General features: G+C 43.4%; 1 protein-coding gene across 9 annotated transcripts in view; it reads right to left on the bottom strand.

Annotated features, from left to right (window-relative positions):
• Positions 1 to 12,322, bottom strand: part of TTC7B (tetratricopeptide repeat domain 7B) — a 238,212-nt gene that overhangs the window by 82,691 nt on the left and 143,199 nt on the right. For all 9 annotated transcript variants that reach the window (XM_060295192.2, XM_060295185.2, XM_060295188.2 and 6 more), the window contains 3 exons: positions 11,474 to 11,531; positions 5,988 to 6,060; positions 3,311 to 3,471 (listed from right to left, as the gene is read on the bottom strand). In XM_060295192.2, the coding sequence (XP_060151175.1) occupies positions 3,311 to 3,471; positions 5,988 to 6,060; positions 11,474 to 11,531 (292 nt within the window). The remainder of the gene's footprint in view (positions 1 to 3,310; positions 3,472 to 5,987; positions 6,061 to 11,473; positions 11,532 to 12,322) is intronic.

Here is a 12,322-nt window from a genome sequence, read left to right on the forward strand (position 1 = left end):
TGACTGATACATTCAACTATACTTTAAAATTAAGAACTTCTGTTCATCAAAAGATATCATTAAGAGAAAAGGAAAGACAAGACACAGATTGGGAGAAGCTTTTTACAATGCATATAACCAACAAAAGCATTTTTAATCATAACATAAAGAAATCTTACAAATTAGTATGAAATGGACAACCAGATTAGAAAAGAAGAAAGACTTCTATATGTGCCTCATAAAAGAGAAAAGCTAAATGACCAATAAACACATGAAAAAGGTGTTCAACCTCATTAATAATGAGGACATGCAACTTAAACTCACAGTGTAATACCATTAGCCAGCAGCCAACAAGTCTGAGGGCACCAAGTGTTGGTGTCTGGAGTTGCGTGGGCCCGTGGGCACTGCTGCTGGAGATGTAAACGGACACAACCGCTATGGAGAACAGTTTGGAATTATTTGGTAAAACTGAAGATACACGCATCCTATGACTCAACAGTTCCGCTCCTAGGTGTCTACCTGACGAAATACTTGCACATGGGCACCAGGAGGACTGTGCAAGGATATTTACAGCAGCATCGTTCGTGTAACAGCTGAAAACTGAAAACAACCCACATATCCGCTTACGGTAAACTAGAAAAAGAAATCTTGGTATATTTATACAATAAAGTACTATTTGTCAGTATAAATGAATAAATTGCTGTTGTATGCAAGAAGGATGACCCTCAGAAACACAATGTTAAGCAATGAAGCGAGTGGTGTAAGGAGATCATTAAAAATTTTTTTAGAATTCAGGATGGTGGTTAACCCGTGCAGGGAGAGGTCAGGGAAGAGGACAGCAGGAGTGCACAAGAAATTCACAGGCAACATTAATGTTCTTTTTCTTAAGTTAAGAAGTGGGTATACATAGGTTAGTTGTATTATTATTTTGAATAGATTTAATAAATAGTCTTTTGCTTCTACTCAATATTTAATCATTTTAAAGGATTCTAAAATATTACATTTGAAGACACTGTATCAGTAGTAATACTATTAATATGAATGCCTCTCAATTACTGAGTGATCACCACGTATGAATGCCTTCAATGCACTGACCAGGACAGCTCACTGCCCCTGGGGGAGCCCCTGGTTTCTCCAGGGTTACCCGTCCTTACTGTCACCATGAAGTGATAAAAGATGGTGGCTAAGTATCTTGAATACGTTTAATGGAGACCAAAAAGCTCTGTAATTCTCTGCATCAGGCTAAGAGGCTAGTGAAATCACTTCTTGGTTCAACAGTCGGACAGGCCTGACCCTAGCAGAGGGAAGGGGCCGAGGGAACATCCACTACATACTCAGTCTGTGGTAGGTTGTGGCTGCTGGGACACGAGAGACACGAGGACATCCCAGGCTTCCGAAAGTCTGCAGCTCTCTGGAGACAAGCTTGTCACAAACATACGGATAATGCTACATGGCAGTTGGGACAGGTGCCCACGTAATCTCATTTAGGTTGGTGTTGAAATGTTTCAGCCAGGTTGGGAAGAAACCATGGGATCCACTGACTATATCTGGCCCCAACTTTTAATAAAGTATTCTTGGGAGGAAGAAGTTTCCCATCACAAAGGAAGAAATACAAATATTTAAAAAGCAAGCAAGTCATCAGAGGCTCTCAGCCCTGCTGCCATATGCTTTGCTTTTTTGAGCTTACAGCTTAACATTAAAATAACAGGCTCGCATTCCTCAAATACCTCTACTGCTGTTCCTTACTTCTACTACTTGAAAAGGCTGTCAGCTGCTGTCACTTGGAGGCATTACCATATTAGCCACCACTGTTTACTGCTTACCGTGCAGTGTGGCTGTTAGTTTAATAAGCCTCCTCTCCTCTCAGATGACACCCCAGGCTGTCTACGCAAGGGCCACACGCTGGAGTCTAACATCTAACAAACATCCAATGAAGGTGCTGGGCTTGGGAGGCAGGGGCAGCCACTTTATAAGAGTATTGATGAGAGAAACTGAATTCAGTTGCATCAGGCTCTACTCTACTGAGGGCTAAAGGGCCGAGTATTTTTGAAAGTGCTTTAACCACTTGACGGTTCCACGGGCTAACCAGCTTTGGATAAAATCCAGAAATGCACTCCGTGTGCATTTTGAGATGTACTCCGTGAGCAAGTGGCAAAGCTCTTTAATTCACTCTGCATAAATAGCTGAACCTACAAGAGAAATCTCTAGTCAGAGGTTTCCTGGATTATAATGAGAATTTTCTCGATGGGGAGAAGAGAAGTGCCCTTTTCACTTGAAGACAAAGAAATGTTTGTAATGGAAACGTGTGAACCGATTTTCTGAGCGGAGTTTGCTGAAACGCACTGATTAAAACCACAGTGAGGTGATGAGGCAGAGAAATAAAGCCAAGGCGGGTCCACTTAAAATTTGCATTATTTCTGGAAGTGGAGAGAGCCTGCCTTCCCTTCTCCCCCTGCCCCAGGCCGCCCCCGCCCACTGCTGACCCTGCCACTTAGACAATGAGAACCTGCCAGCCTGCGGGACTGTTTACTGTTTCTGGCCACTGTGTACTGGTTACTAAGCTACTCCACTGAGGATAAAATGAGTAGCCCAAAAGACAATGTCCTTCTCAACAAAGCCTAATCAACAGGCCTGGATTCAGGGATTCAGAGGGAAGACGGGAAGACGCAGACAATTCCAGCACATGGCAGTGTGTAATGACAATTAGGTTACGAACAAACACTGCTGATTGATTTAAGGAATTCCATTTCCTAGAGAATAAACCTAAGACACAAAGAGGTCAGGTATCCAGATCAAAGTTGCCTAAAATATAGTGATCACCTGGAAGTAATGGAGTCCTTTATGGAACGTGGGACAAACAAGCTACAAAGCAATGTTTCCCAAATTTCAGTCATTGGAGTTTGTTCAACATAGCTTTTGCCATATCCATGTATATTAATATTTCCCTTTAAATTCACTTTAAAACAACTCATTTAAAAATTCTTAGTCTCCCTCTGAGCAATAATTTCTATGAAATCACACTTTGATAGGCAGCTGTATTTTCTCTAATGTACATTTTAAAATGCATAGCTATTAAAATAAAAATGTTCATCCACAATGCATTTAAAATCATCTTGTATGTCTCAAAGGTACACAATGGGAAAGAATGGATAAAGTATTTCAACTCAGGTTGACCTGAAGACTATGTTTGTTTCTAAATATCATGAAAAAACAAGAGTAAAGGGGATTCTGTACTATTTACCACCAGGAAGTACATGAAGGACTTAGAAAGATTGGGAGAAGTAAATTCAATAGCTTCTGTGTAAGGAAAAGCAAGTCCAGTATCACTTACATAAAATTTTCTGGATATTCACTCAGGGCCATGTCAATGATATTCAGAGCATCATGGTAATGCTTTTGTGCTGACAACAGGAGGGCAAGGAGGTGCAGGGAGTTGGCATCATCGCCTTGAAGTTGAAGAGCTTGGCGGACATACCCCAGAGCCTCTGGTATCTGGTTTAAAACAAAACCAGAAAGAATTTTTAAACACACACACACACACACACACACACACACACACACACATAGAGCCACCATTTCAGTATCTGATTCTCTGTATATATCAGGAGTTGTTTCACCATGTGCCACACTCAGATTTTAAGCCATCTTCACGGCAGCCCCAGGATATTAACCACAAACATGAAAACAGAGGCCCCCTTCAAGCAACAGTATGACTAATGAAGTGATACAAGAGACTCTGTTTCTCAGTATAACTGCCAATACCAAATCGTTTACTTCTCCCTAAATAATCTGTCTCTTTTTCCACAAAACTGATTTACTTTCGATTATGCCCAAGATAATTTCACTCTAAATGGAGACACATAACAAATTCCCAGCAGTTTTTATTGGAATGAAACTGACTTAGCTGAACTGTTCTGATTTTTTAAGTGTACTGAAATTAAACTGCTTGATAAGTTTCAGAACCTTAAACAGAGCTTTCCAAAGGATCAGACACCTGTGATTCTTTTCAAGTCCCTTTGTCCTGCATCTCCGTTAGACATCAAGGAACTATGCAAACAAATTAACCAACCCCACACCTTTCCAAACTACAATCCAAAGGAACTCCACCCAAGAAACAAACTGCAATGCCACATACACAGCAGGTGTGTCCAAATTTAAGTAGGATCAGATACAACCTTAACCTTCAAAATCCAACAGCTCTTCAAGACTTTCTTCAAAATCACCCAAGCACAAGGGTGGATAAAATGCATACATAACGGGTATCTGAACACCTGAGATTCTATGCAGGTTTAACAGTACCTAGGGAGGATTAGAACCTGGAGCTGGATTTCAAAACAGGCTCAAGACTGAAGCATTCTTACACGGTCACCCCAGGGACTCCTTTCTGTCTCCCCTCCAACTCCGGGCCCTGGCTGGACCTCTTCTCAGCTCTCCTGCTTCTTCCCAAACCCTCAGTAACCTCGCTCCTTAGTAGGAAACCGTGACTTCTGTCTTTACCAAATCTATTCGTTTTCCTCTCCGAAATACCATTTTTGATGCATGTAAGTTAAAAATGCTGGTTACAGAGGCTTTCTGTTTTGAGCCGTAGAATTCCAGCTATCACAGCAGGAAGAGATCATCCGGCCCTACACGTCACTTCACGAAGTGAACCCAGAAGGCTCCATCTACTGCGCCCCTCCCCAGGGGCACAGGCTGCTGTGTAAACAGCACTGGTATTCTGGGAGGGTCAAAAGGCAGGTACACTCATGATATCCGTTTTTAGGGATGACTAGTGTAATCAGGAAAAAACTGATACAGGGTGCAAAGTGAGGTCCTTAAGGGCTGGGCGGACTTGAAGGAATTCGAAGCTGGTTCCTTCATTCAATGAGTATTAGTGAGGGCCTACCACGTGCCAGGCAGTGTCCCCGCTGCCAGCGCAAAGCAGTGATGACAGATGTGGGTTCCTGCCCTCAGGGAACCTAAGGTCTAGTGAGAAAGATACTGAACAAGAGAGCTGGGCAAGAGGAAGCAGAGGAACGGGCTGCTATGGGAAGGGGGCTTCAAGGAGGAGGCGAGCGGAGCTCCTGGAGGAGGAGAGAGACTGGACGGTCGGTCACCCGCCCACAGCTGTCTCTGCAGCAGCTTGTGGTCAGGCCAGCTGTGAGCCACACCGTGCCAGGTGAGCTCTCTTGGTTTCCTTGGTCCCCAGGTCGCCAAGGGGAGCCACTTCTTGGCAGCATTCCCTGGCCTCCGGGAAGTCAGATACATGTGGACAGCCCAGGCCTGCCAGGGGAATGGCATGTCTGGGGAACTGACCTTCGATTCACCCTCCAGTCAGCACTTAGGATTGTGCTGGGGTTACCACCAGTGTCTTGCACGTGGTGGGCAGGCAGACATGGGGCCGGAGTCTCCTGAACAGCTGGGAGGGAACGGGAGGGTATGAGAATGGCAAAGGCAGCTTCTGGAAGCTACCGCTGGGAAGATGAAGGCCAACAAAGCTTGCACCTCCAGCAAGGAGAATACTGTCGAGTCTCCTATTTCGAGGAGACACTGTGTGTAATTGTTCATATCTTCTACATATTTGAAAGGAACTGGTCTCTTTTGTCTACACTCGCTGGCATCTTCCTGTCAATCACTGATACCCTTATGATGACCAGGCCTCACCAGTGACTAAATCCCCACCATGCAGCTCACCACTGGGCTCTGTTAGCAAGGGACAAAGGCTGTCTGAGGACTCCTCCGTCAGGGTCTACATCATGTGCTGCATCCCCTGTTGCCATGTGACCCCAGGTGGGGCCCTCCAGATTTGCAGATTTAATCTCCAAAAGCAGAGCCTGCCTGCCTTGTGTCTTCACAGCTGGTGCTCCAATTGACCGAAACACCAGGGTCTTCGCTGTGAGGAGGCAGCGGCCTCTGAGGAGAGTCCCTGGCTCCAGGTCAGCCTCAGGTGAAGGAAAGCAGGTCAGCTACTCCCTCAAACTGTATCAAGACGGAACAGGCACCAAGTGTGGGAACATTGGAGAACTGACCTGTCTGGAGATGGCAAGCTGCAGAGCCAGGTAGAAAGCTGCTTGGTGATCCGTAGGTGACAGGCTGTGGGCCCTGAAAAAGCATTTGCAGCTATTAGTACATGAGAGAGGCCATTGTTACTTTCCATGTCAAACAAGTACTCCCATTTGTATTTTTATTTATACCAAGGCCCCATATTTTTTTAAATTAATTTTCATTGGAGTATAGTTGATTTACAATGTGTTAGTTTCTGCTGTACAGAAAAGTGAATCAGTTATCCATATGTCTACTCTTTTTTACATTCTTTTCTCATATAGGTCATTACGGAGTATCGAGTAGAGTTCCCTGTGCTATACAGTAGGTTCTTATTAATTATGTTACCAAGGCCCCATATTTAATTTAACTATTTAATGTTTCATTTAAACTCTTCTCCTCTGTCCTCGAACAAATGGCATGCATGTTTCCTCTTGCCACTGTACATGGGAATGACACAGGAGCATGTCTCTGTTTTGTTTAGCATCTGAAATGGCAGCCAATGGGCTTGACTTTGAGAAGGAGCCTGGGGCTGAAGAAGCCACAGGCCCCGAGGTCTGACCTCCCCAGCAGACGCCTCCCTTGGGCTGAGCAGGAGAGCTCCACGTGTCACGCTGGGACACGGTGAGGCTGTGAGCATACTTGGCAAGGCGACAGCTGCTTTGGTTAAGTTTTCGCTTGGTCTTAACACTACTTTATCCAAATTTCTGGATTTCAGAGAAACCATATGAAAATCAAAGGCCCGGCTTTGCTTGTAAAATGAGGTTTTGGTTTTTTGATGAACTATAGAGAGAAATGGAGGATATTCATTCAGTCTTTTGAAGCTTCTACTAAGTTCCATGCAGTTTAACTAATTACATGCAACCAAGACATGTAAGACTTTGTGGCCAGACACCAGACTTAGTCTATCAACTGGCTTTTGACACCAATGGGAAGAGGCTATGCTGACCTCCTACTTGATGGCAGACACGTCATTCTTGCTTTTATGTGGAAGTCAACTGTATCTTACCACAAGCAACTGGGGGGAACTAGGGGGTGGGGGATGTTCTCTGTCCTTTTTTTAACCTTAAGAGCAAAACTCCCATCCCTGGGGAATCTTCACTAGTAAGTTTGCCTCCAGACACTGCCTTAGGACTCCTCTCACTTTAGTCTAAGAGGCTGAGGCGGAGGATTTGCCTGTGTTGCCCTTTGAGATGTCTTATTTCTAGCAGAGGCCTACTCAGCATGCCCCAGTTTTTATTACTTGACAGGCATTGGTTTTTCCATGAATTTATACATCAAAGAATATTTTTCTTTGGTGTTCATAAAAAGTGAGATTGGAATGTCATGGTTTCTGTCTCTCCCAATTATTCAGGGAAAATGAATACAAAATGGATTATGAAGAGACTTTGAATTTAGCATTATTTATTTTATCTCATCCTCCTTCACAATTAAACCAGCTTTCTACAACCCTCAAAAAGAATTCCACAGAGCTATAATTTTCTCAGCACAGTCTAGAGTTTTTACAAATGAAGTTAAATCAAATCACGGTTGTTTCTACCCAACACCAACCAAGTGAAAAGCTGACAATGGTCTGCTGAACTCAGGGTGTGGATAAGAATAGTTCTGACCAAAGGCCCTACCTTAGCCTCTTCAAATGATTATTAACTGTTAGCCACAGCACTAAGAAACAAACAGAAGTGCTAGAAATCTTGGCATCACTGGGGTACATTAGGACAACGTCGGAAGAATCGTCAACTTGGCTAATAATGAATATCCAACAGCCAAATTTCTAATGAGGCACAACTTAAGCAGACACATTTAAAAAAAAACCTTATTTCAAGAATTTGGCTAATACGTTAAACTGGCCACTTTAGCTTATGAAAGAAAAAAGGAAACATGGAGATGCTCAAAAAACTAGAAAAAGTGCAAGATGTTCATCTCAGGTAGAGTCCTGAAAACGTGCTCCAGTTGCGCGGGACAACTTCGGCAGCTAGGCTTCCTGTGACAACACCAACTTTGTATGCCCACAGAAAATGTGCTTGACAGAAATCATCAAGCAATGCAGATGAGAGGAAGGACATTAGTGATCTTGAAAACTGCAAGCTTGCTGGACTCTGTACGTGAATTTAGAGCAGCGCTATGAATCCTATTCCCATGCTGTGAGCACCTGGTGAGGCTGCTAAGAGAAAATCAGAGACCTAAAAAATGTCACTACAGGGGTGCTCACAAAGTGCTTCCCTTGTCAAAGCACCTCCATACTCATTAATTCCATTTTTATTCCATAGGAAAAGAAAGAATTGCAAGACACTGGCCCACTGAGGGCACCCATCTATCCACCCATCCACCCATCCATCCATCTACCCCTTCATCTCTCCATCCATCCATCCATCCACCCATCCATCCACATTATGCAGTACCTACTGTGATGCCAGGCCCTGTGTTAACTTTTAGGGAGCTTGGAGATGAATAATACAAGTGCCTTTCCTTGAGGAGCTCCCCCCAACACCACAGAGGGGGAGACCTAAATGATCATTACAGTGCAGTACGAGCAGTGCCCTGAGAAGGGTATGCCAGACTGCTACTGGAGTGCATGCGATGGGTCTCCCAGATCACCTGGCTAAAACTTAGACTGCCCTGAGGTCCACCCCATCATTCTCCTGAACTCTGGCTCCAACATCCTCTGGAGCTGAACCAAGAATACAGAGATAGCTGATCAATTTTGACCCTGGCCCATTAAGACATGTACCCCTTGTAACAATAATAACTACAATTTATGAAGCATCTACTATTAAGCATCTTGTTCGAGAACATCAAGCAAAAGAGGTAAAGCCAGAAGTGAAATTCCGAGGCCTGGTCTCTCCACCGTATCACCCTGCTGCCTTATTTAGCCGATTCTCCTTGAAGTCCCCTTCAATCCTGATTACAGTAGACATGGGATTAGTGTATCATTATGTTAAGAAAGAAAAGTGCAAACCTGGTTAAATCTATTACTCTGGGACCTCCCATTACTTACACACATAGGATGACCCACTTGTCCTGGTTTGTCCTGTATTTTCCTGGTGTTTGCACTGAAAGTCCCATATTCTGGGAAACTGCTCAGTTCCCAACAAACCGGGCTGGCTGGTCACTCCATACCCACAAAACATACCACATTCAAACTTAAATTCAAGCTAGGAGTGGGAGAGGAAAATAAAAGTGAGATTGTGAGACTGTGTCCCTTCTACCACACTGAGTGATAAACACCAGTGACACCACGCAGCCCGGATTCCTGCACGCTGGGGGGCAAGTCACTGAGACATGCGCTCGACTGTTTCCAGCCTGGCTTTTCTCTGTAGGATGTGAGAGCCCCCAGGAGCCACCACTGAGATCAATACAGCATCTTAGAAAGCTTTGCAAACAACAGTCTTTCTTCACTATAATTTTGTACAGGACATATGAATTGGTTCAGCCTCTTGGGCTCAGCTTATGAGTGTATGAACAGCTGAGGGTCTCAACATTAAGATGCAATCATGCAACTGGGATGTCTTCAAAAATCACCTCTCTGAATCCAGGAGAGAGCAAACCTTTTTGAATTCTGACTCCAGTCATAACTGAGTTAATTTTCACACGCTATATCTGCAACCTCACCACTTTTTGAGATACACCGTTTTCTTTTTAAACCAAATTTGCTAAACAATAGTATTAACAGAATTGTGGGGAGAAGATTTAAAATATATAGTAAGAAAATATTTCTCATCCAAGTGATTTTTAAATACTCATTTACATGTAAGAAGTAATACAGATCCTTCTTATTTACTTAAAATCTTTCCCTTATAGACTTTTGTACAGTACACTAGGATAGTCCTAGTTCATGCGTACTTGAAACCAAATATTTTTATTACTTTGAAAAATACCCTTAAATACACATAAATACAAATTTAGGTTAGCCTTCCCCAATAGAATCACGTAGGTTAGTAGGATTTTATTCCGCTTTATTCCCATATGAACTAATATTTTAAAAATCCCTTTGAATTAGAAACTAAGCAAAAGAGGAACAAAAAGAAATTCAGGCCAATGGAACAGCTGTTATATAACATGAAGTTATGAATTCTGCGGCTCAAGGCAGACCACCACCATGGCTGTTTTTAGAGAGCCAGTAAGACGAGCTGATTTAAGGAAAGTGAAACAGTGAAACAGATGTAATGACCACTTTCTTAGGCATCCATGTGTGGGTTTTACAAACTAGGACTGGAAAATTTAAAACTCCAAATCATTTGAAATGGAAATGCTTTCCACACTCCGTGCTGAAGGATATCAACAAAAACTTAGCACACAGATAGGAGGTCTGTTTGCTGCTGTCAGTTGGTACCTTCTGTCATTAACCAGTCTGGGACTGGCAGCGTGAAGGAGCTATGGGCACGCCTGCTAGGAAATGGAAAGAAAAGAGATGAAAGTGTTTCAGACTAACTGAAACCAAGTGCTAATGATTTCGTGATAAAAAGGAGCATGTACACTGTGACAAACCTACAGGCAGCCCTAGTTCTAAGGAAAGAAATCTAACAACGGTTATTAGGTATTGAGAGGTCCTCGTAAAACTTTTGGTTAAGTAACTAAGTTTCTAATATAATTCCAAGAAATCAAGTAACTCAGGTATGTTTAAGCTGACAGGATCAATACCAATTCTAGATTGGACATCATGGGGTTATACTTTCAGACAGTGATTCATGTTAGTGATTTATTATGCCTGCAGTAAGAATAAAATGAGGGAAGTGTGGTGTAGTAGGTACCAGAGAAGCCAGTCAGTGTCAGAGACCTTGACCTTCCTGACCTCAATAGCTACAGGATTCCGGCTCTTCATCCCTGCATCTCGGTCCCTCACCTGCAGTGAACACACGACTTGTTCCATCTACCTTATTGGTGTGGGGTGAGGATCAAGTAAGGGGTGTGAAAGGCCACTGTGACATGCAAGCGGTCTCTAATTATAAGGCCTTCTCCTAATTTCATGAAAGGTACAGTGATGGAGATAAGCATAAGGTATTATGGAGCATGGAGGGGATGGAGAGGCCTGGGACCTGCTGGCCTGACTGTCTTATAAGTATTTCAGAGACTGCCCTAAAATCTGGCCTTTTCATTTCGTAATATAAAAATCTGCAGATTGACATGTTAAAAAAAAAAAAGGTTGCAAAGAATGATGCTTTTTCTAGATGATAAAAAATGTCTTTAATAAAAGGAATCATCTCCCTAGACATAAAAAAGTACCTCTCTTAGAGCTGAAATCGCTTTATTAGGAATGAATAAAATGTGCCCGAATGAATAAACATATCAAGGGTGCAGATTTACATGGCAACAAGTGATGCAGCAAGTTTTATACTGTCTGTTCGGTACTCGGGAGGAAAGACTCCCAGGGGTAAAATACTGTTTACATAATCTTTATAAATATCTCTTCTTTTTATACTTATCATACTTTGGTGTCATTATGTACAGCCGAGTGAAAAGATGAACTCCCACTCACCTCTGAAATGCAAGAAGCGCCTTTCTCTGTAGGACCTCCTGCATCCCTCGCAAAGAAGCTAAGAAAAGGGTTCGATTAGTCAGTGGCATGGGAGATCAGGGAGTTTCTGACAAATAGAAAACTCATCACAAAAACTAAACATTTGACTGGATTAAGAGCAACAAATTCTGGGAGCTTATGTGCCCAGTCCTGTCCCAGGCACTGTCGAGGATGGGAAACGAAGGCCGTGTCAGCCTGAGGCCCTTGCACTTGTTGGGCATAACTGTGGAACCATGCCAAGGCGAGAGTGAGAGTTGGCTGGTCACTCTTGGTACCCCCAGGAATAGCAGCCTGTCTTCAAAAGACTAGCTGGGAACTCCAGAGAGGAAACCATTCTCAAGGGCAGGCATGTAATTCACGGGTGAAGAATGGCTCTGCCAGAATGGAAGAGAAGAGATTCAAGCCCCAGTGGGTGGATTTGACGGCCTTCAGAGTTCCTTCCGGCACCGAAAACCAAGGACACTAGCCTGATGCCATGGAAGGCCAGTTTAATTCACGGAGGCAATGGCTAGGACCTTTAATGCCTTGATGTGAACACCAGGGACAGACAGGGCAAACCCAACACTGATACTGGAAAATCTGCTCAACACTTCCCCTGTAGACAGCATGTGAGAAATGCCGCCTTAGAGCCTTGTAGAAACTAAAAAGGTACTTTTTACGGGGACAACAGAAAAACTCCTAGAGGAACCTGTTGATGGCTGCACCTGGAGATGGTCCTTATCTAACAAATCCAACATGGCAGATCCCATCCTGACATCGCGCTGAGGATGGTGGAAGGCTGCCCAGAGCTGGATGTAGCTGTGAGCCATG

The sequence above is a fragment of the Globicephala melas genome, chromosome 2 (genome assembly GCF_963455315.2).
Source record: "Globicephala melas chromosome 2, mGloMel1.2, whole genome shotgun sequence".
Classification (NCBI taxonomy): Eukaryota; Metazoa; Chordata; class Mammalia; order Artiodactyla; family Delphinidae; genus Globicephala; species Globicephala melas.